At 34.4% G+C, this 22,350-nt stretch overlaps 1 protein-coding gene across 4 annotated transcripts in view; it reads right to left on the reverse strand.

Annotated features, from left to right (window-relative positions):
• LOC6032463 (alpha-protein kinase 1) overlaps nt 1-22,350 on the reverse strand; it is a 64,434-nt gene that overhangs the window by 15,576 nt on the left and 26,508 nt on the right. For 2 of the 4 annotated variants that reach the window (XM_038251482.1, XM_038251483.1), the window contains one exon: nt 2,865-2,969. In XM_038251482.1, coding sequence (XP_038107410.1) covers nt 2,865-2,969 — 105 coding nt within the window. Of the gene's footprint in view, nt 1-2,864; nt 2,970-18,849; nt 19,441-22,350 lie in introns of those variants that run through there. The other 2 variants (XM_038251485.1, XM_038251484.1) reach the window with 2 other exon arrangements.

Below are 22,350 nucleotides of genomic sequence, written 5' to 3' on the forward strand. Positions count from 1 at the left end.
GCCGAAACAACATTCAACATCAAGTAACAACATCCATCTAGGCTAGAAAAGAAAGATGAGGAACGTATACCTAATGTATAAAGCAATGATATCAACGAAGGCAACCTATTCGCGAAAATTTACTAATATGTTGAAGCAAGTTTGCCAAATATTTGTTTAAATATAAAATCCATTTGTATTTACAGTCTCACGAGATTTTGTGAATGTGATTTTATTGGATTTTTTTTAATTTTTGGAAATGTTCGTTTTTTTACTATTTAGATATATTTATCAAAGTAGGCATCCTGAAGAATCAAAATGTAACTCTGGTGGGGAATCTTAGCAAAACTGGTACAGATTCTGAAAGTTTGTAATTTTTTATTACAAAAATGGAGCAAAATTGTGCAGCTTTGAAAATTTGGTGTCTTCGAATTGATTTGATTATTCTATTTTTTTAAACCCTGAAAATGACCAAAATTGCTATTTTGCGCAATGGCTTAGTGCAATAATATTTGGACAATTTTTGAATTTCGTTAGGGTGTTTTCATACACTTTTCCATTCAAAATTCGATATTTTCGATTATAAATATTTCTAACTAAAAAAAACTAAAATGATATTTTTCAGAGCTCTCAAAATTTAACCCTTGTTGCCACGTTTAAAAGAATGATTTATGAGCGTAGATTATAAGAAAAAATGTTGGAGTCATCGACGACACTGTTTGAATTATGCCAACATTCAAACATGCCGCCCAACAACTTAGGCCGTTGCAAAAAAATTTCAAAGTTCCTAGATTTCAACATTTGGATGAAAAAAGTGTTTTAAAATGCTTTTTACAGGCAAAAAAGTTTTGAAAAAATCAAAGTATTGACGGATTTTTTTTTCCCCAAAATAAAATTTTGGTGGGATTGTACATTGGTATTTCATGAAAATTTAAAATGTTTTCAAAGGAGTTCAAACATGTTAAATATGATTATAAACGCGGGAAAATGCATTTTAATTGGTTTTCAGTTGGTTAAACTTTAATTTTCATTAAAATTTTGAAGTTTTCGAAAAGATATTTTTTTTGCCCCCTCATTTTTTAGGCCAGGGGGGGGGCGACATAAACTTTGAAAAATATTAACAACGGCCTTCCTGGAAAGGAAACAAAATCTGAAAAGTTGTACATTTCACACTCGATTTTCCGAAGGCCTTGGAAAAATTTCCCTTCGGATAATCGAATTACAAAAACAACATTTTTTTTCTTTTTATTTTTATTTGATTGTCGAGCTTAAATTTAAACTACTCTAAAGTGATTTAGATTTTTTAAGTACAAGATGGCGGTGAAATGGGGGTGATGAAATATTTAGTAAGAAATTTGATGAATCAAATTTGACTACAATGGGGTCTCAGAACTAAAATTTGATGTTAAAAATAATCAAAGAAAGAAATACTCAAAAAAAATATGTTCATGATTCGATTATCAAAAAAAAATTAAAACCTTCGGATATTCGAGTCTAGACTGTATTGTTGAATAGAAAAAGTTCTTGACATTTTCAGAAAAAAAAGTCCACGTGGTTTATGGATGGTCCCATTTATCAACGGGAATCCTGAAAAGTTTTATTGTCTTAAACACTTTAATCCGAAACAACCCTTATTTTCAACCAAGCCGAAAGTTGCCCATTTACATTTGCAACAACTCTTTCAAGACACCAAAACTCTATAAAGGCACATTTTTTTTGGAAAACCAATTTCAACTAAATTTTCCTAACATTTTTTTATTTACAAGGACGTAACCATTTGAAGCTGATTCGAAAAAAAATAAGAGCTACTTTGGCCTTAGAGACAAAATCTTTCGGAACTGTCAAATCAAAATAATATATGATTTAAAACCGCGTCTCCATTAGAATGGAAAAAAATATGCAATTTTGTAAAACCAAAAATCTCATCTGCAAAATATTAAATTCGTAAACATCATCGATGTTAATTATTTATCAGAGTAATTCAAATAAGACTATTCTCCGTCCATTAGGAAGCTAAATAATGTGGGTGTACTGAGCCTTAATCTCAAATGTTTTTTTGAAACCCTTAAATGACCAAAAATTGCTATTTTTGCTAATTGCTATTGGCTCAATAATATATTCGGGATTTTTTTAAATTTCGTTTGGGTGTTATCATACACTTTACAATTCAAAATTCGATATTTTCAATTATAAATATCTCGAGAAAACTTCCTCTATAAAAATTACGCACGATACCGCCAATGGGGTGACTAGTCCGGGGCTCATGCATAAACCACGTGGCTTTTTAGAGGGGTGTTTGACGAAAAACCACGCTCCATACAAAAAGTTGAAATTTTGTATGGAGAAAAAGCCACGCAGAGGGGAGTTACGTTATTTATGCACAAGCCCTAGACGAAACTTGCTTAACAAAACGTGTTTCTTAAATCTATAAACTTCAAGATGTCCTCAAGCTTACTGTTAAGAATAATGCAAGCTTCTCTACTGAACATGATGTGTGCGTTTTCTATGTGCAAATATGTGTGATGACTGATGAGCAGTGCTGGTTATTCCTAACTTGCATAAAAAATATAAATAAATGTACAGTTTGTTTTTGAACAACTAGTTGTTCGTCAAAATTAAAACTTTTGACAATTTATTAATTGCTGCCACTCGCGCTCTATTTGTCTAAAACTAGATTAGCTAACAACAATAACAACAAATATCAATATGTAGGCTATTATTAATTTTGTGTTCAGTAATTTCTATGCCATGAAGAGAAAAACTCAAACATAATCCAGAACATTTACACCGAAATAGAAACAGGGGGGAAGGGCGGGAGGGAGGTAATACTAGGAAGAGTGAGTGAGAAATATATGTTGTGAGTGGGCCCTGTGTTGCAGGCGAACCTTTTCCTGAAATTTATCGTTATCGTTGTTGACGTTGGGCAGCGAGCCGCCACGAAAAGTGCCCAGTGCACCGAGGGTTGGGGTGAGATTGGCACTCCTCGAATTCTGGAAGCACACACGCGAGCATCACAGTTTTCGAAAGCAATGCGGCGGCGGCGGGGGAAAAAATAAGGAGAACACATTTGAAAAAAAAAAAGAAACCAACCGGAAGTGACGTGACGGTGTTATTAATTGATGGGGTGGGATTTTTTTGTATTCTTGTTTTTTTTATTTTAATAATTATAATTATATGAAACAATACGAAGCAGCTGAAAATGAAAACTGTCCGACTCGATTGATAATAGCGCATATATTTGGCCCCCGTTTCTGGAGCGGTTGTGACCATAATCGATGCATCCTTCCCCCCTCCACACTCAATATAAAATTCACGGCAACAGGTCGGTCCCCGCCAATCGGCATTCGAAGCAGAAACAGATTGGCGCTCATACCATATTTTAATCAGTTCCATTATCGACAAACGGAATGGAATGAGTAATCCCTCCTTCTATCGTGTCTAAGAGCTATTTATCGTTCTGAAGCTCTCTCGCTCCTTCTCACCCTCAGCTGTTGAACCGTTTGAAAGCGACGCGCAAACTTTTCAGCACCCCAACCATATGATTAGATTTAGCAATCATTCAGTCGGGCGCGCCAATGCAATTATAAATCTCTAGGAGACACCAATTTCGAATTAACGCAAAATGTCAAATGCTAACCTATCCCGGGCGGGACATTTTCGACGAAAGGATCAGCGACAGTTTCAACACGATGGAAAGCGAGTGGACTTTTGAACAGGAAAATCGTTTTTAAGAGGGAAAAAATTGACTGGTTTGGTTGTTTAATGCAACGAAAGGACAGGCGCGGTCTCTCTATTGCAAGATTGCTACACGGTCTTTGGCATCCGAAAGCTTGAATGGAGAGAGCGCCTAAAATTAAGCATCCCATCTACCCCGGGATTTGAACTATCGACCTTCGGATTATGAGTCCAACCGCTGACCAGCGACTCTACCGAAACACGTTTCCACTTTTCCTTCAGTGAAACCGACTACTTTATCGACTTCGTTTTGTTTGTCGAGATAGGACGCCGTTTATTTTTAGACGATGACTAGGCATTTTTCCACATTTCCACATTAAAAAAATAGCAATTCCCCACGAAAACAGCATGATTCGAAAAAAAGTTCTCCGATCGGGCTCAAAATTTTTCTGGGGGATCCTTGGCCGAAACAATTAGACCCGTATTTTTATGTTTGGCCATTAGGGTGACCTACGCCGTGTTAGGGTGGTCCGAAAATGGCAATTTTCGTCGATTTTTGCAAAAAGCACTTTTTTTCAAAAAATCATATCTCCGCGCCATTTCATCCGATTTTAGCTGTCCTAGACGCAAAAGAAAGGTGATTAGTTTGGCCATTTGGAAAAAATAGTAAGAAGTTTCAAAAATTTAGCTTAACATTTGAAATGGTTGAAGGAAAACATAAAATGCTGTTTTGAAGGTCTCGGGACCAAAGAGCCTAAGTCTGAAAATATTTTTATCGGATTCCTCGGAAAATTTCACATAACATATCAAAAAATGGCCAAATTTTCGTAATTAAAAGACGCAACTTTTGGTACCCTAACATGTATAGGTCATCGCTGAAATTTTAAAGTTATCGCAGTTTTAGTGAAAAAAGTCGATTTTTTCCCGTTTTCGTAATTTTCCCATTTTTGCGCGTGACGCGTCGAAAAATCCAGTTTTTATTTTCAAAAAATCGTATCTCAGAGTATCGACATAACTTCACCATTTTCTGATATGTGAAATTTCCCGAGGAATCCGATAAAAATATTTTCAGACATAGGCTCTTTGGTCCCGAGACCTTCAAAACAGCATTTTAAGTTTTCATACGACCTTTTCAAATGTTAAGCTAGATTTTTGAAACTTCTTACTATTTTTCCCAAATAGCCAAACTAATCACCTTTCTTTTACGTCTAGGACAGCTAAAATCGGATGAAATGGCACGGAGATAGACTTTTTGAAAAAAGTGGTTTTTGCGAAAATCGACGAAAATTGCCATTTTTGGAACCACCCTCACACGGCGTAGGTCACCCTAATAGCCAAACAAAAAAATACGGGTCTATTTATTTCGGCCAAGAATCCTCCAGAAAAAAAATTGAGCTCGATCGGAGAACTTTTTTTTCGAATCATGCTGTTTTCGTGGGGAATTGCTGAAAAAACGTTACTTAATCCACATTTAGGTGGTTGCTGCCTTCCTGACATTCATTTATCAAAATATTTGAAATCCAGCATCAAAAAGTTTGAAAATAACACTTAACTGTTTATAACTTTTGATAGGATGGTCAGATCTTCGATTTCTTTGACTCGTTTGAAAGGTCTTTTGATTACACATCCAACGAATGGTTGCATGATAGATCCGGACATCACTTTCATCAACAAATCGTTTTCGGCCTCAACAAATTGTATAAATAACACTTAAGTGCTTGTAACTTTTGATATGGTGGTCAGATCTTTAACCTTTTGGACGTGTTTCTAAAAATGTATAACATGAAGGGTTTTCTTCCTAAAACCACCGTATTTTTAGCATAACTTTTGAAGTACTTTACTAAAATTTATCATTTTCAATGGCGGCTTATGGGACCCCAAGACGGACCGAATGAGGTCATTTTCACGATTTTTCCCACACAAACTTCAAGCAATTAGTGGGAGGGTTTCCCGTGGTCAGAATAAGGACCACATTAGTACACAGATATAAAAAAATGTGATATGTAAAGTAGAGGACCCAGCTTTTGCCCACCTACTGGATTAAATATGTGTTTAGAAAACTTATACCATTTGTTGGTTAAATCTCGGGTTAGTTTTCAAATGGTCCTAAGCGCCAGTTGTAAACAAACCAGTTTTTCGATTGGATCTCGTTCAATTTACGAATTCTTAAGTTCAACAATGCTTTGAATTGTTCATCTGCATGTCCTTTAAGGGCTTTTCACTAAACACACAATGAAAATTTGGTTTGTTTCAGAGAAAAATTCAAATTAGTGTCGGAGGTCGCGATGGCTCTTACGACGTATTGCAAACTAACCAGAGAAATTTATTATGCAGATTATTATATTCATTCATTTCTAGCCCTAATTGAAATTTTCCTAATGAAATTCTATTGTTTATATTTTTGTCAATTCCGACTACAGAAGACTAATGAAGGGAAACAACTTATTTTGTCCGAAAATAATGTATAAGTATAATTCATTGCTTCACTGTATGTCTGAATTTCATGAAAATCTAGTGATTTACCTGTTTTAAAAGTTTACCATTTCAATAAAACAAAGAACAAAAACATGACATCCAATTTTAGCCCAGGGCGAATTCTAGTATTATGTAAACCAGGGGTGACCAAAATATGGCCCGCGGGCCATACCACTATGGGCCATCTCCATACAAACAGGCGGCCAAATTATTTTTTTTCCTTTTTAAATGTTTTTTCATACAAATTTGGGTAATTGTATGGTATTGAAATGATAAACGTCGATTTTTATGACTTTTCATGTTTTTCAATAGTTGATTGTTTATAATAAATAGTCTTTTCATACATTTGCAAATGCAACAGAATTGCGTATATATTGTATTGCAAGTTTATATTATTAAATTATGGATAAGCTAATACATCCCCACTTTAAGGACACAACCCCTCCCTCCTTTTTCTTTCAACCCCCTCCCCCACTCTCCTCCTCCTCCCCCCCCCCTATCCCCCAATCTCCCACAAAATTAGTTAAAGCGTAATAAATTCATTTTAAGTCAAATATTTAGTATTTACTGCTGTGTGTTTCTTGTTGTGAGTCCATGCCATATAACTTGAGACACCCCCCAACTTTAAGGGAATAAATTGCGAAAATTTTAATTGTTAAATCAAATAACAGAAAAAAATAATTCTTAAAATTCATTTGATTATAGAGTATGTGACAGCTTCAGGATATGTTAAAGGTACTTTCTATGATGTTTTGTACTAACCAACATAGAACTTAAATGTGGATCAGTTTCAAGGATTGATCGCAGAAATTCATCATGCTAAGTAAACATTTTGCTGAATACTTTTTTCGGTATCAAATTGAGATTCTCCAGTTTCGCTTGAGAAACTTCGGTACGAATACCTTATTTAGTCTAAGGTACTCAATTTTAAATGTAGGCAACAGAAAATTCCAATAAAGTCATTTCGAACTTCTTGAAACCAGGTATTGATTTTTGAAGCGACGATGCCCACGAAGTAGGTAGCAAACCAAGTGAAATAAACGGGCGCATATGTAGATTGCAGCAAATTTTGATAAAACGTAAATGTTCAAAATGGCATATCTCCGAAAACGCAAAAATCGCAGGCTGGAAATTTCAGCAATGTTAGATTATAATCCAATCTTTCAAGTGATCTTAGTTTCATGTTTAGCATCGGTTAGCAAAAAAGTACTCGATTAACAAACACAAAAAATAAGTTTTGTCAAAAAATGCTCCAGTTATTCGATGAAAACTTCAGTTTTTGGTTTGGAAACAACATTTTATTTATAAATAGTTTCAAAGCTTATCTCATTACCTTTCCAACGATGTATAGTTGTCCTAATAAAACATTTAAAATGGCTGAGTTATGTTAAAATTAAACAATCAGCCTTTTTTATGAAAAACGCTAGTTTTTTACTCCATTTTTTGAGTTTCAGCTTGCGTATCTCCGTAATGAACAAACTTAGAGCTTTGAAAATTTGGATTTTTCTTAGTTAGAATGTTTACTTTCGAGAAAAAAATACCAAAAAATATTTGGAGAAGGTCACTTTTTTGAAACTTGGCCACCCAATGTACCATAGTGCATACGTGGCCCGTGAGGTGATTTTTTTTATTTCAAAATAATGGCTTAATTTGAACATTTTTTTGCTTATCTTCTAGAAAATATCATCAAAACTTCCATCAAAAATTTTGAAAATTCTGGCATTCAGCATTAAGGCAGACAAAATGTTGAAATCGGAGGAATAAGGCTGTTCCAAGTATTTTTCAAAGCTTTTTCGACATTCCTCCTCTCACTCCATAATCAAAAATTAGCTCGAAAAATCATAGGCAAAAATATTGTTCCAAAAAACTTCAAAATATCAATAGAAATTTAAGTGCAATCATCTTAAATCAATTAAAAATGCATTTCTCTCCGTTTAGAATCATTTTGAGCATGTTCTGGTTTATTCAAAAATAATTTGAATTTTTTGTGCATTTTAGATGATTGAATGTTTATTCACTAAAATGTTTCTTTTTGTCGAATCTTACATTTTTTGAAAATAATTATTGTAAAATTTTCATTGAAAACACAAGTACCTTCAGCGATTTTTTTTAATACTTAAAACAATAAAATCAACATTACCTATAAACATGTGCTATTTTGTGTTTGCTATATATTACTATTCATATTATTATTTTATTTTAAATTGTTTTCAATTAACGGAAATGCTGAAAAATATATTTTTTTAGCAGCTTCGGCTGCCGATCCTTAAGTAGCTATGGGGCGCGGGTTCGATTCCCGCCTTATCCTCCTGGCCTTCTATCGGATGAGGAAGTAAAACGTCGGTCCATTTACGTAAAAGAGGTTTTGGGTGACTCACCACACATAACCTTCGGACGCCTAGAAATGAGCTGATACTTGCAACAGAGACCACAAAAGACCCGGGCGTCGTTAAAGTGGATTACTTTGCTTTTTTTTGAAAAATGTATTTTCTAGTCTTTTAAATTAAAATAACGTATTTTTTTAAATATCTTCTTTGTAAATTTGGCCCACAAGCCTATTTGAGCTTCAAATTTGGCCCATCCTCCAAAAACTTTGAGCACCCCTGGTATAAACAGATTTTATCTAGATCCAGTTTTCGGTCACCATAAAAACTTATCTGATCGCATCGATCTGTGCTTGAAAATATATTTGGAACATTCTAGATTATTTTTAAAGGTTAATTAACATTCCAACGCCCAAGGCTCCAAAAAAGTTGAAACGGTAACTTTAACTCAATGGTTCTCGGGCACAACTCAACCAATCAAGATGATTCTTCTTTCCAGTGATTTGTTAGGATGTCTAGATGATTCTAGAACTTTGCAGAACTTAATTTGATCAAATCTGTAATTTTTGCGATCAAAAACATCGTTCCAACTTTTTTTTTTTCACGTGTAAAAAAAATTCACCGAAAATTCCGCGAAGGCAGTCTTTTTAAAAAAGGTGGAACGATGTTTTCGGTCGCGGAAATTACATTTTTGTACAAATCAAATTCTACATAATTTAAGGATCATCTAGACATTCTTACAAATCACTGGCAACAAGAATCATCCAGATTGGTTGAGTTATGCCCGAGAACCAGCGAGTTAAAGTTACCGTTCCACCTTTTTTGGGGGGCTTGGGCGTCCGTGTAAGTTCGACATGCGTTGGGCGTTCCAGTGTTAATCATTTTATTTTATATCATTCATTCGGGTGTTTTAGTGAAAACATCAGTTCAAAAGTTAACCTAAGCTGAGATATGGGACACCTAGTTCAAACGTGGTACTGGTACATAGTAGAAAAAATTGAGCAAAGGATGGAAAAGTAGTTACACAACTTTAAAATAGCACATGTGATTTAATATTTTTATTTTAGAGGTACTCGAAGTTTTCTATTGAGTCAATTCGGGCGCGAATGACCCATGGGTTCAAAGTTCCCCTAATAAAATCAACAACAACATGGAGCTGATTGTAACTGTGTGCGCACACAGTTACAGGACACATGAGATCTATCAGGAATTTTGATTTAGTCGGAGTGAGAACATGTTTTGGTTTTAGGGAGAATAGACAGAGAACTTCAAAATTAGTAGGATATCTGTAAAAAGGGGGTTTGAACCTCAATTTATTTAACTACTACTATTTGCTAAACTTTGTGCCATAATTTCATCTGATTTCTTGATTTTTGAAGTGGGCGAAAACTGGTTCCAAGGGTTTTAAAATTGGATTTAGGGGGGCGAAAATAGGCACTTTAGAGCACTTTATCAAAACGCAAAATTTCAACAAAAATGAACCCGTAAATGATAAAAACCTTGTGAAAACTTACAATCAAATAGTTTATCAACGTTTTACAACAAATAGCACCGAAAACCATAAATTGTCATAAAATTCTAGTCAAATTTCCTAGATTCCGACTACACGGAGAAAAAAGTGTTTCCAAAATCGTGAACAAGCGTTCATGAAAATGGGAACCCCATTTTCATGAACGCTTGTTCACGATTTTGGGAACTCTTTTTTCTTTTTTATAAAGTAGGCGATTTCTAGGTCCTCTACCCTATTACATCTGGTGACACTTTTTGTGTAAAAACAGGGTTGAATTTAACATTTGCGCCTATAATTTTAGGTAAAATTACACAAAAAAGAGGTAATATTCAACCTTTAAACTTTCAAGAATCCAAAATGGTGTATTTAACAAAACTTCATAATTTTCAATATGAACTTAAGCAACTTAAAGGAAATTTACGTCTCTCGGAAGATTAGTTTGCTCGAATTATAGTTTCATTGATAAAATTCTGTTGAGTTATGATCTTTTGTTCAAATAAAAAACAACAAATAAAAACGTTCAATCCAATCAACCACCATCTATTAGTTACATTCTAGCGTTTCAAGTTTTCCCACAATTAGCTGAGTAAGTGTAACAACAGCTAGCAGTTCATAATTCGTGCTCCCCAATCAAGTGCCACAGTTTAACGATATCGATAAGAGAGCATTTTACAGCTGAGCGCAACAAGCAACAAGCAGCAGCAGCAACAAAACATTCGAGGAAATTATTTATCAACACAACTAACTAGTTTAATCTGATGCCGATCAATGGAAGTGTGGTGGGCTTCAAATGCTGTTTACGCTGGCAAAAATAAAGCAACAAGTTTTGTTTTGCTGCTGCCTTGCCTCTTTCACACTTCTCTCCGAGTACACGTGTGTCGGTGTGTTTGTTAATTTACATTCTTTATTTTTTCGCGCGCTTTCTTATACTATCAACACAAAAACCCGCCTTCGCGAACCCAGTCAGTCAGTCAGTCAGTTAGTCGGTCGATTGCCAGCTCAATACAGTCATCGTCATCATCGCGTGGCTTGGCGTGGCGGCGGCCTCTCTCAGTAGTGTGCGGCTGTAAGTATAATCACACCAAGAATGCCACACCACATAGCGATAGTCGTTTTGTTTAACACACCCATCAGACTGTTTACGAACGAACGAACGCTAAGCCGAACTTCCGCACATGTGTGTGAGAGTTACGGCGGTCATCCCACGTGCCGTTAGTTGGGGTGAATTTGAACAAATCTTAGCACTAATATTTACATCCTTAGAGTATGATGTAAATTGAAAAATATCATCCAAAAATTTTGCAAGTTTTTATGTTAAGGAAAATCATATTTCCGAATCGTTTTAAAGAATATTCGCAATTTTTGGATACGTTATGTAAAATATTACAAGGAATCAGGAAAAAAAAATCATAGAACCTTTTCAAATATTCAGCTAGGTTTTTCGAACCTCCACATATTTTTCCTTAAAGCCCAACTAATAACGTGGCACTCTAAAATTGGTTCAGCTGTTCCGGAGATGTGATTTTTTGAAAAATGAGCTTCATGCGAAAATCGACGAAAAATGCAACTTTTTGGACCCCCTTATTATGGATAGGAGCACCCTAATCGTCAAAAAAAATACGGGTCTAATTATTTGGGTCAAAGAACCCCACTCCGAATTTGAGCCAAATCAGAGCACCTTTGATTTGGAGACTTACTGTTTGACGTGGAATGGCTGTATTTCAGCTTACATGGCACATTCATAAATCGGAAGATTTGGTACGGTATGTCCACGCTTCTTTCCTCACTTGTATATTATGTGAAACGTGGGCATTGGAGGGTAAAATATGCTTGTATTTCAAATTTGAACCAACTTACAGTGCCGCAACACTAATTAATCACACATTTTTTATCGTGTTTCCCCAAGATAGATGCTTGTTACAATTGAAATCGAGCAGAACGGAGCGACCAGTTATCGACGTTGATTAGCACTTTAAACCCATTCCCGAATTACCCCGCATGGGGAGAGGATGGTTCACAAACACACCCTGAACCGCCCAACCAGGTGTGTGTCTGTGTGCATGTTTGTTGGTACAATCTCTTCGAATTGAATGTGGAGCAAGATTGGCCAATGATTACGTCCACGGACACTACCAGCGCAAAGACTAAGTATTACTGGTAGGCACTACGGTGTATTGCCAAAGATTAATCCTGTCCGAATTACAGCGCAAGCACGTGCCTTGAAGATTAGGGGGTTCGTTTCAAATATGGCGAGCCTCCTTCAAGTTTTTTTTTTTCGTTTTCTTGTTGGGAAAATGTCTCGTGGATTATACCGACTGTTTGTTTGTGCAAATGCAAATGTTATTCTTGAGGTGAGATAATCAAAAGGGGCTTTGTCTGTGATGAGCTGTCAGGTTGGGTAAATTAACATTAAATTGATGTAAGATACTTGATTAAGAACATTATTACAATGATTATTATAGCACATTTCGACTTTTTTTCGAAATATGTCTCATATGATATCAAAACCAATTCAAGACTTAAATGTTACAGATTCGGATCAGAAATTGAATTTTCTGCAATCAGGCCGTTGCAAACATTTTTTGAAGTTTATGTCCATGAGCTATCGTTTCAACATTTTAATGAAAAAAAAATGTTTTAAAAAGCATTATACACCTGTCCAGTTGTTATGCAACCATTACTTTTCAAAATATCTAAGTATTGACGAAAAATTTTTTTTTGCGAAAAAAAAGTTTTTTTTGCGGTGCTGTACATCGGAATTTTATAAAAAAAAATTAAATGAGCCCAAAAATCCTAAATATGATTATGAATGCAGAAAATGTATTTTAGGTTGTTTTCAATCGATTAGACTTCTATTTTCATGTAAATTTTGAAGTTTTTCCCTGATTTTTCAGATCAATTTTTAAGGAGAGGGGGTGGGGGGACATAAACTTTGAAAAATATTTGCAATGGCTTTAGTAACTATTTAAAACTAATTTTGATTCGTACTTTTCATTCACCACATCGAAATCGAAAATAGCGAAATTTCGACTCTTACTGGCTTCATACAAATTATTAACGCATGTTTTAGTTATAATATGAATTCGTCATTGTTAATCCAGCTGCGATTGATGATTGGACCAATAAAAAAAAGGAATAAATATTTTAAATGTTCGACCTATCATCCAAAACGTGTCGTTTTGTCGCTTGACATTCTCACTTATAACTTTTTTTTAATCTTGGTTGCCAAATACCAGAGTCAATTATCATCATCATCAAATTTGTGAAAATTAGAATGAATAATTGATGCATTTAGTACGAAAACAAGACGTTTCAGTCACATGTGTCCAATCAATAGATAATCTCGCTTAAAACAAAAACAAACAAAAAACAAAAAAAATCACCATCAAAACTTTACGACACATAAATTAGTGACCTCTGTATAGTAGCGTGGTTCACGGATATATGAAAAAGACAAAAGTGTTCAATTTCGTTTGCATCAACCGGAATTTTGAAGTACTATGACCCAAAAAGCTAGCCTGAAAATTTTAGCTCATTTGGTTAAGGTTTAGTTGCTCCAGTTTTGATATGAAGTTAGAATGGAATTTCAACAAATTTAATTGATTTATTTTTCACTTTTTAACTCTTCTTCTAGAAAGTTTTCCTCAACCCGATAAAACTTTATCATGTAAGAGTTTTCTTATAGGTTTTGATTTGGGGAACAACTTTGTAGAACATCGCAAAGCGCTAGGAAATGATCCCGAAAAGATACAGGTTAATTTTATGAGCATATTTTGAAATTTTGCCGAAAAAAGTGAACTCTAAAAAACATCCTGTATCTTTCCAGGATCAATTCTTAGCACTTTGCGATGTTCTACAAAGTTGTTCCCCGGATCAAAACCTATAAGAAACCTATGAATTGGAAAATTTGATAGGGTTTTGGGAAATTTTCTATAAGAACATGTAAAAAGTTACAATTCTCCATATTAAATTGAATCAAGTTCCATACTAACTTCAGATCAAAATTGGAGCAACTAAACCTTAACCAAATGAGCTCAAATTTTAAGGCTAGCTTCTGGGGTCATAGCACTTTGAAATTCCGGTTGATGCAAACGAAATAGAACACTTTTGTCTTTTTCATATATCCATGAACCACCCTACTGTATAGGCAAAAGCTGTTTATACCACCTCCGGTCACAATGATTCAGCATTTTTGTACAACGCCTAACGCTATTTTAACCCGAAAGTTTGAGCTTTGTCACATTGGAACTGCTTTTTTTATTAGTTTCTTGTGCATTGCACACTTAAATGTTATCAGATGAAATCGCAAATCGGCGAGAAGCAGCAACTCAGCGATGAGCGATTTCACCCAATACGTCATAGAAATGACCGCAAGTTTTTTTGACGGAGGACTACGTCTTTTTTATTTAAAAAAAAAACATGTTTATTCGTATCATTATTAAAAGTTGACATTATTTTATTTTCTAACGGAATTTGGCTAAGTTTGTGGTGCCACCCAAACAAACCTTTAAAATAACGGAATTATAATTTTGTCCACTGATTCTTTATCTAACAATTCGTTTTTTTTTTTTTTTTGCTAAAACGAATATTTTCGTTTATTGAATTACAAGATTATGCGAAAATATTGAAAAAAGTTTTAGTGACTTTGAAAACAAATCTAGAGTTTTTTTTTAATAGGTCCTGTAAACATATAAAAGGCAATATGTAATGTATAAGACCTCTTCAAAAAAAAAGCTCTAGAAATAGGATAAAACAACTTCAGTTTTGGTCTAATATTCAAGTGATTCACGTTTAGAGTGTTTTATAAGATGTTCCATCTTTAAGATTTTGTTCAGAAAAAATAGGATTTGTTTAACTTATATAATGTTTTTGTACATGCCAATCGAAATTTACTAAAAGCATCAGGGACAACATATGAGCCTATGTTGAGATAAAATGACAAGATACAGTATATTATTGAACTGTTGTGCAGTTTGTCTAATTTATCAGGGTTGTACAGTTCACCTTTTCCTTGAAAATTAGATATTTTTAAATTGAAAGACCTCAATCTTTAAGAAAGGTGACCTCTGAGATTTTTCAGTATGCTTAGAATTCAATTGACGAATGAAACAAGTTCTTTTTGGCTATATGAAGAAATAATAAAAAATACACATATTTTTAAGGCACACAAAAAAACATGTTTACACAAAAAGTACAATGAGTCAAACGCTGGAATACTGAAATCTGACGTAGTTCCACATCTCATCCGAAAGACATTTCAACCCACCAGCCTAGCGACACACCTTAACCATCGAAGATCGTGACCGGGGAAATTCCCTCCCAAATGAAAAAAATAAGCAGCCACTCAAAACCGCCCAAAAAACAAGCTCATTTGACAGAAAAACCCCAACAATGTTGAATACATTTTGGGCTTGATTCGCACGCCTCTGAGAAACGAAGAAAAACCTGTTTTTTGGCAGTCCGATTTGCGTCACAAAAATCGCGTCGCGCCTCCCCGCGCCCCGCCCCACCAGAACCAGGTGAATTTTTAGTGTAAACAGAGCTCATCCTTAAGGCACACTTCGAAGGTCACACCCGAGCCAGCGCCAGTCCCCCTTGCCCGATTGGGTAAGAGATTCTTCCGCAAGTCGAATTTTAAGGTTTGTTGGGTTTTCGAGAAGTTGTTCAAGTTCCGCCAAGTGGCAAGTTCTTGAACCAATCGGTGTGTGAAGTGTTGGTTGTTTTGTTCATTCTTTTCCATAGGTCGTATGCAAGATTGGAGACAAAAAATCGTTGTTTTCTCCGAGATCTTACTGGAGCAGTAGAGTTCAACTTTAAAGTGTTGCGTCAAACCAAAACTCGATCGTATTTGAAGCTCAGAGCAGAAACCGTCACTTATCTAACCTTCCGGCAGTCACGCTACTCAATGACCATAGTAGGAAGGCCAAGGAGGTAACGTTTTTTGGTAGGTGAACTCGCATAACAAAACTATCAACCTATATATTTCCTAGTGTAAAACAATTGTACAGATTCAATCCAAATTATGGCATCCTTAGGCCGTGTTGCGTGTTTTGTTGAAAGTGTAATTTTTTCATTTATATAAACTGCATCATGATTTAGTTATTCCGTCGACTCTCTGGTTGTCAATATCGAAGAAAAAAAAGTCATCATCGAGAACGAGAATTATCAGTTTGCAGATCGACGCAGAATTAAGAGTGGGTTGAAATAGTAGTTTATGCAACAAGTTGCAAAAAGAGGATTTTTTCAGCACGAGTCGTACATTTATCCAACGAGGTTCACCGAGTTGGATAAATACGAAGAGTGCTGAAAAAATCAAGTTTTGCAACGAGTTCCATACAACATTTTTTGCAATTCCAATAAACACACACTGAGTGAAATTTTATGTCAAATTTTCATGTATTTTGTCAATAAATCGTTTAAATCAAAAAAATGTTGAAAAGTGTTACTTTTCGAAACAAGTGCTGAAAAGTTCAACTTTTCAGCACCCATTTGAGTGCTGAAAAGTAGAACTTTTCAGCATTTATTTTGAAAAGTGTTGCTATTCGATTCTGTTATTTTTGGTACAAAAAAGTAGGCTATTTCGTCGTTCAAGAATGACAGGAAAAGTAAGTAATTTCACGACGGAATTGCAAAAAAATATTTTTCCAAATCCCTTTTCTTATCCCAAAGAAAAATGTCTAAGTAAGCCATGAAAACAGAACATAATATTATTGACAAAAGAAGGACATTTTTGTTAAAAAGTCTAATTCAAAGAACTATCGAGGTAGAGAGCTAGAGAGGACATCGAGGAAATAATAGCATCGAAACAAGAAGTTTTTAGGAGACAACAATTAAGAAAAATATTTGATTTTTGTATTCAAAACAAACGTGAATCCATGGTTAGAAATTTCAAAATTTAGATTTTTTCCCTCTCCTTCTCGATCTGAAAAATCACCAAAAACCCAATTATTCAACCAAATTTGATCTTCAAAAAGCATTGGAAAGAAGAACTCTTAAAATTTAAGAAAATGGTTATAAAAAAAACTTCGGATGTGTTTTCCACTAACATTTTCTATATTTTATTTAAAAATAAGTATGCAGTAATTTTTGTAGTGTTACATTTTTCTACCATTTAAATAATGCATGGATATTGGTATTATACTGGAGTTTTGGTCTATACTGAAAAATGTGAAAACAAGAAAAAAATATTAAAAAGTGGCTGTAAAAACATGAAAAAACTAAAACGGCAAAAGGTCATAATAAGAGATGGTAGAAAAAGAAAAATACTATCAAAAACAAACATAAACTAAACAAGATAAATGCAAACTCAAAAACTAAAAACGAAACAAGAAAAGTTAAGTTTTTCGTAGAACAAAAGTTGCTCGAAATGACCTCCTTATCAAGAAAAAATGTTTCTTAATCCACCATTAGGCGGTTGGTACCTTCCTCACATTTACAAAGTAATAATGATAATAAATTTATGAAAAAACATATACCTGATACAGACTTTTTCAGAAAGCATGCAGACTCACATATGAAGCATTATGGCAACCGGGCGTTTCGCATCTGTCGCGACTCTCGCACGTAAACAAAAAGACCCGGCCTTTTGAGGTTATGCAAAAAATCACCCTTTTGTGTAGATACAAAAATCTTTTTCTTAGCATAACTTTTTTAAATACTTTACTAAACAGAATAAATTTTAATAGGGTCTTATGGGACCTCAAAACGAATCGAACAAAGCTGATCCGGCCAAAATCGGTTCAGCCAGTTCTGAGAAAATCGTGTGGAAAAAAATCACGTCTACACACATTCACACAGACATTTGCTCAGAATTTGATTCTGAGTCGATATGTGTACGTGAAGGTATATCTAAAAGGTATTTTTAAAAAGTTCAATTTTCGAGTGATTTTATAGCCTTGCCTCAGTGAGGTGAGGAAGGCAAAAAACAAAAATCTTCGAAAAAAATGGGCATAGGGGTAAAATGTTTTGAAAACAAATAAAAGAAAAACATAGGTAATTCTCACTCCGTTGCAACGTCACCAGGTAATTGTTGTGGCCAATGAAAGAAGCGACTTAAAATAAGTTTTCAATATTCTGTTCTTGTAGCAAAATCAATTTGTAATCCAAATCAGTCTTGATACTTAAAATTTGGAATGGTTTTGATATCATACAAAACAAATTTCGAACAAAAATGTCAAAGATTCTGCGGCGCAAACTAAACAAGATAAATAAACATAAAAACATAAAAAGTTTGAGTTACAAACATGACATAAAAAAGAAAAGATGCCAAATTTTTCATTTTTTTTTTTTTGCCCTTTATTAGGAAAAACAGCACGTCTCTTGTTTTAGGTTCTCTTAAGTCATTCCTATTTATTTATTTATTTTTGTTTAATGGCCCGATTTTTTAAACGACCATTGGGAATTTCACATGAAACAAGTAAAATCATCAAACCCACGATTTTCTAAACAGTTAAAAATGCTCACTAGGAATCCTGGCCAGTTAGGGTGAGTTTTCAGCTAGCTGGGTTTCCAATCCAGAGGTCGTAAGTTCGTTTCCTTTATAGGAATATTTCAAAGCATTTTTGACCACAAGTATTTGTAAATTATTATCATATTATTATTTGACTATTTCTTATACTGTTTGCAAATTTTTGAATAAATAAATACTAAAAACTTTTTTTTTTGTTCAGTTAGAACTTCCACAAACCATTGCGCTACACAATCCTTACGACCTGTTGAAAACGAAGCATAGAATTCGCTCATTAGCCGGGCGGAAGCAAGTTTTACTACGCAGCAGCAAATTAGCTGGCGTGGTGTGGAATTCGCCCAAAATTAACCCTCCTCCTTCACGCACCACCAGCACCTAGTTCTTACATCAGAAGTGGCTACCATTTACAAAACACTTACATTGACGTCCGTGTAACATACCCGGGGCACCACAATCGGCGAAACCTCCCGCATGGTTCGCTCAAACTCCAGCTGCTGCAGCTTCATTTTCTCCTCTTGAATCTTAATTTTATCGCGATACTTTCGTGGATTCGTCATTTTGACACAAACTCTTTCTTGTTCCCTCTCTCTCTCTCTCTGTGTATTTCTCCCTTTCACTAGGTGTATTTATATCGTCGTAATTAAAACTTGATTACACTTCTTTTTTTTGCACACTTATTGTTTGTCACTTTTCTCACAAATCTTGGTTAAAACTGAGTATAAAAAGCACCAATTGTACGTTCTTGCAGAACTTTTTTTCCTTTGTAAAACCTTCAGGCAACAGTTTCTGCACAACACGCACGAGACGACGACGAGCTAGGACTACAACGCGTTCACCAGCGACCGAAAAGACTGACTGACACGAATGAACTCTCCTCAGGTGTTGCTCGAAGTTCGTTCGTTCGCTCGTTTGCGGATTCGCTCGGTCAGTTAGTTGGAGAAGAACAAACGAAGGCGATGTTCAACACACGCCACAGGTTGTTTTTTTGCGCGGTTTCTTCTTTTTAGCCACCACCACCTGTGGGCTCTCAGCTCTTTTTTTTTTTTTGAATCGCCAAGTCTATCGACGAATTATTCAGAGAAGAATACCTCCACCTACTTCACCAAGAAAAAAAACGGCGAGCTGCTAGCCAACGCGGAGAAAAGATCTTGAATAACAACACTTGCGGATTCGGGCCCGATCGGGAACAGACCGGGTCAACACAAATACATCCTCGCAGCGCTGCAAAACCGATCGCGAATTAGCACCTAGACAACCAAGCGGAAATTACCCGGTTTGAAGCTTTTGCACTATAACTCGACCGTATCTTGACTGGTTTGGAACCTATTTGATCCGGAAGAATAAATATCATTTTTCAAAACTTTGAAATAAAAAGTATCACAAAATGCTTTATACATTATTACAGTTATGCGACTACCAAATTTTTGGTGGTTCAAGAATTCAAAATTTGCAAAAAGTCCAAAAGTGCCCTATTTGTTTAAAAATACAAAAAAGCATTATAGGGGAAAGTGGGGCAAGTGTACCAAGCTAAGGAATTGCTCGCTAAAACTCTATGAAAACGTGAAAAATCTGTCAGATTTTTTGATCTTGACTAAGACTATGAACAAATTTGTAAAAATTCCTGTATTGTACTATAAAAAAAATTAAAATTATTTATTTTCCGTACTTTCTACTCAGCTGGTGGGGCAAGAGGAACAATGCATGAAACAACGTGTTAATTTGCTAACAATTGTACTGTTATCACTTACACGGAGAAAATAGAGTTCGAGAACACCCGTTCATGAAATTGGGAACCACGAACAAAGTGTTCAAATGTCATGGTACGATTTCCAAAAACGTATTATGGAATTTGAACACTTTGTTCGTGGTTCCCAATTTTATGAACGGGTGTTCACGATTTTAGAAACTCTTTTTTCTCCGTGTAGACATATCATATTTGAATGTATTTGAAACGTTTCTTTCATTTTTAGATAAAATTAAAAAGTTGATCGTTTTCACGAAAATAATACTAAGATATAAATGGTAAATTTTCATAGTATCACTATGTTTTGCATGGATTTAAAAAAAATGTTAATCAGTTTCTTAATACTATTATGTATTTATTTTAAAATACAACATGTTGTAATCAAAATAAATAACCAAAAGCTAAATTATACTTTATAATAGGTGCAAGTCATTGGTAGGGACACTACTGACCTAGGAAAAATTGCATTTTGATTAAAAACGAACCCTAAGTTCTATTTTGGGCTTTTGAAGCTCAAATAGGCTTGCGGGCCAAATGTGGAAAATTAAAAAAAAAATTTTTTGTTCTATTACACAATAACAACATCTCTCAGTTGAAGTTTACTATATTTCAGCTGTTTTTTTTTTTTTAAATTTTCAATCATGAAAAGGACCTATAAGCTATTGTCTTTCATATGTTTATAGGACCTAATCAAAAAAACTCTAGAAATGTATTTTTAACGCACTTGTGTTTTCATTGAAATTTTAAAAGCTTTGAAAAAATATTTGGAAAAGTTGATATAAACACATTTATATATTTTTTTTTTTTTTGGAAATTTGGTCTGCCTGAATCTTATTCATCTTATTATGGTAGTCCCTAAGAAATGCAAACTAAACGTCATGAGATCGAATCCTGAGGTTGGAGTTTTTTAAGAGCAAAATATGTTTAAGGCCCAGTCCATAAGAAAATGTCAAATTTGAATGTTTCAAAATCCATTTCAAAATATATTTCACGAACATTTCGACGGAATTTACTATTTTTAATCACATTCTTACAACTTATGAAATTGTTTCAATGAGATAGATTTCTGAACAAAATAATTGTGTCGTATAGTTGGAAATGTGGACAAATCATAAATTTTACATTAACTTTTTTTATATAAAATTATTTTACAGGTGGGTCAAAGGGCCATTTTATTTGATCATCTAAAAAGGGTCCGCGGGCCACAAAAAATCACCTCGCGGGCCACGTTTGGCCCGCGAGCCATGCTTTGGTAACCCCTGAACTAATTGCATTGGTAGCAACCATTCCTCATATTGAAAATATTGGAAATTGTAAGAATAACGATCGTACGACCAATTGTTCATTTTGCCCCACTTCACCCAACAATGAATTTTAAATAATTTAAAATTAATTGTGCAAGTTTTTCAATAAAAACTTAAATTTTCAGCAATTTACAACCCTGATTTTTGAGAAATTTTTAATGGGGAAGGTGGGCACAAAAATGATATAAAATTTGCAATTACCCAAATAAGCCTTATTTTAGAGCGGTATCGAAAAAAAATGTCTAGAATTTTAAATTTTTGAAATTAGTTTTTCAAAACACGATTTTTTTAGATTTACGATTTTTTGTTGTGTTTTAGGGAATCAAGAAAGGCCAAAAAATAATAAAAATAAATAATAAAAAAATAACAATTAAAAATATGCCTTTCCCGATGGCACATTATATTCAATCCAAATTATTTTTTAATCAGTCAAGGATGCCTATTTGGAGTTGGGAGACTGGATTAATGGTGATTTGTCAACAAAAAACTGTATTTATGTTAATTTTTCGAAAGGTGTACAAACTTTTGATGCACCTTTTTTGTGATAGTATTTGTGATATAACTTTTTATATAAATCAACTTTTCATGAGTTATTTGTAGCAAAATGCTCGGCATGAAATTCTGAGCAAAACTTGTACTAGGTTTCTGTCAAACTTTTAATTGTTTACATGTTTCATAACAAAATGTGCAAGGTGTCCAAGGGATGTAAATATTTTTTTACATACTGTATACGACGAATATTGAAAAAAAACAAGTTTTTTACATTTTCGAAAAACAAGTTTTGAAAGAAATTTTAAAATCACCGTTTAAATTAAAATGATATAGAAAAGTATTACTTTTTAATATACACGGAAGAAAGTCAATCTCGATAT

This window comes from Culex quinquefasciatus, chromosome 2, assembly GCF_015732765.1.
Source record: "Culex quinquefasciatus strain JHB chromosome 2, VPISU_Cqui_1.0_pri_paternal, whole genome shotgun sequence".
Lineage (NCBI taxonomy): Eukaryota > Metazoa > Arthropoda > Insecta > Diptera > Culicidae > Culex > Culex quinquefasciatus.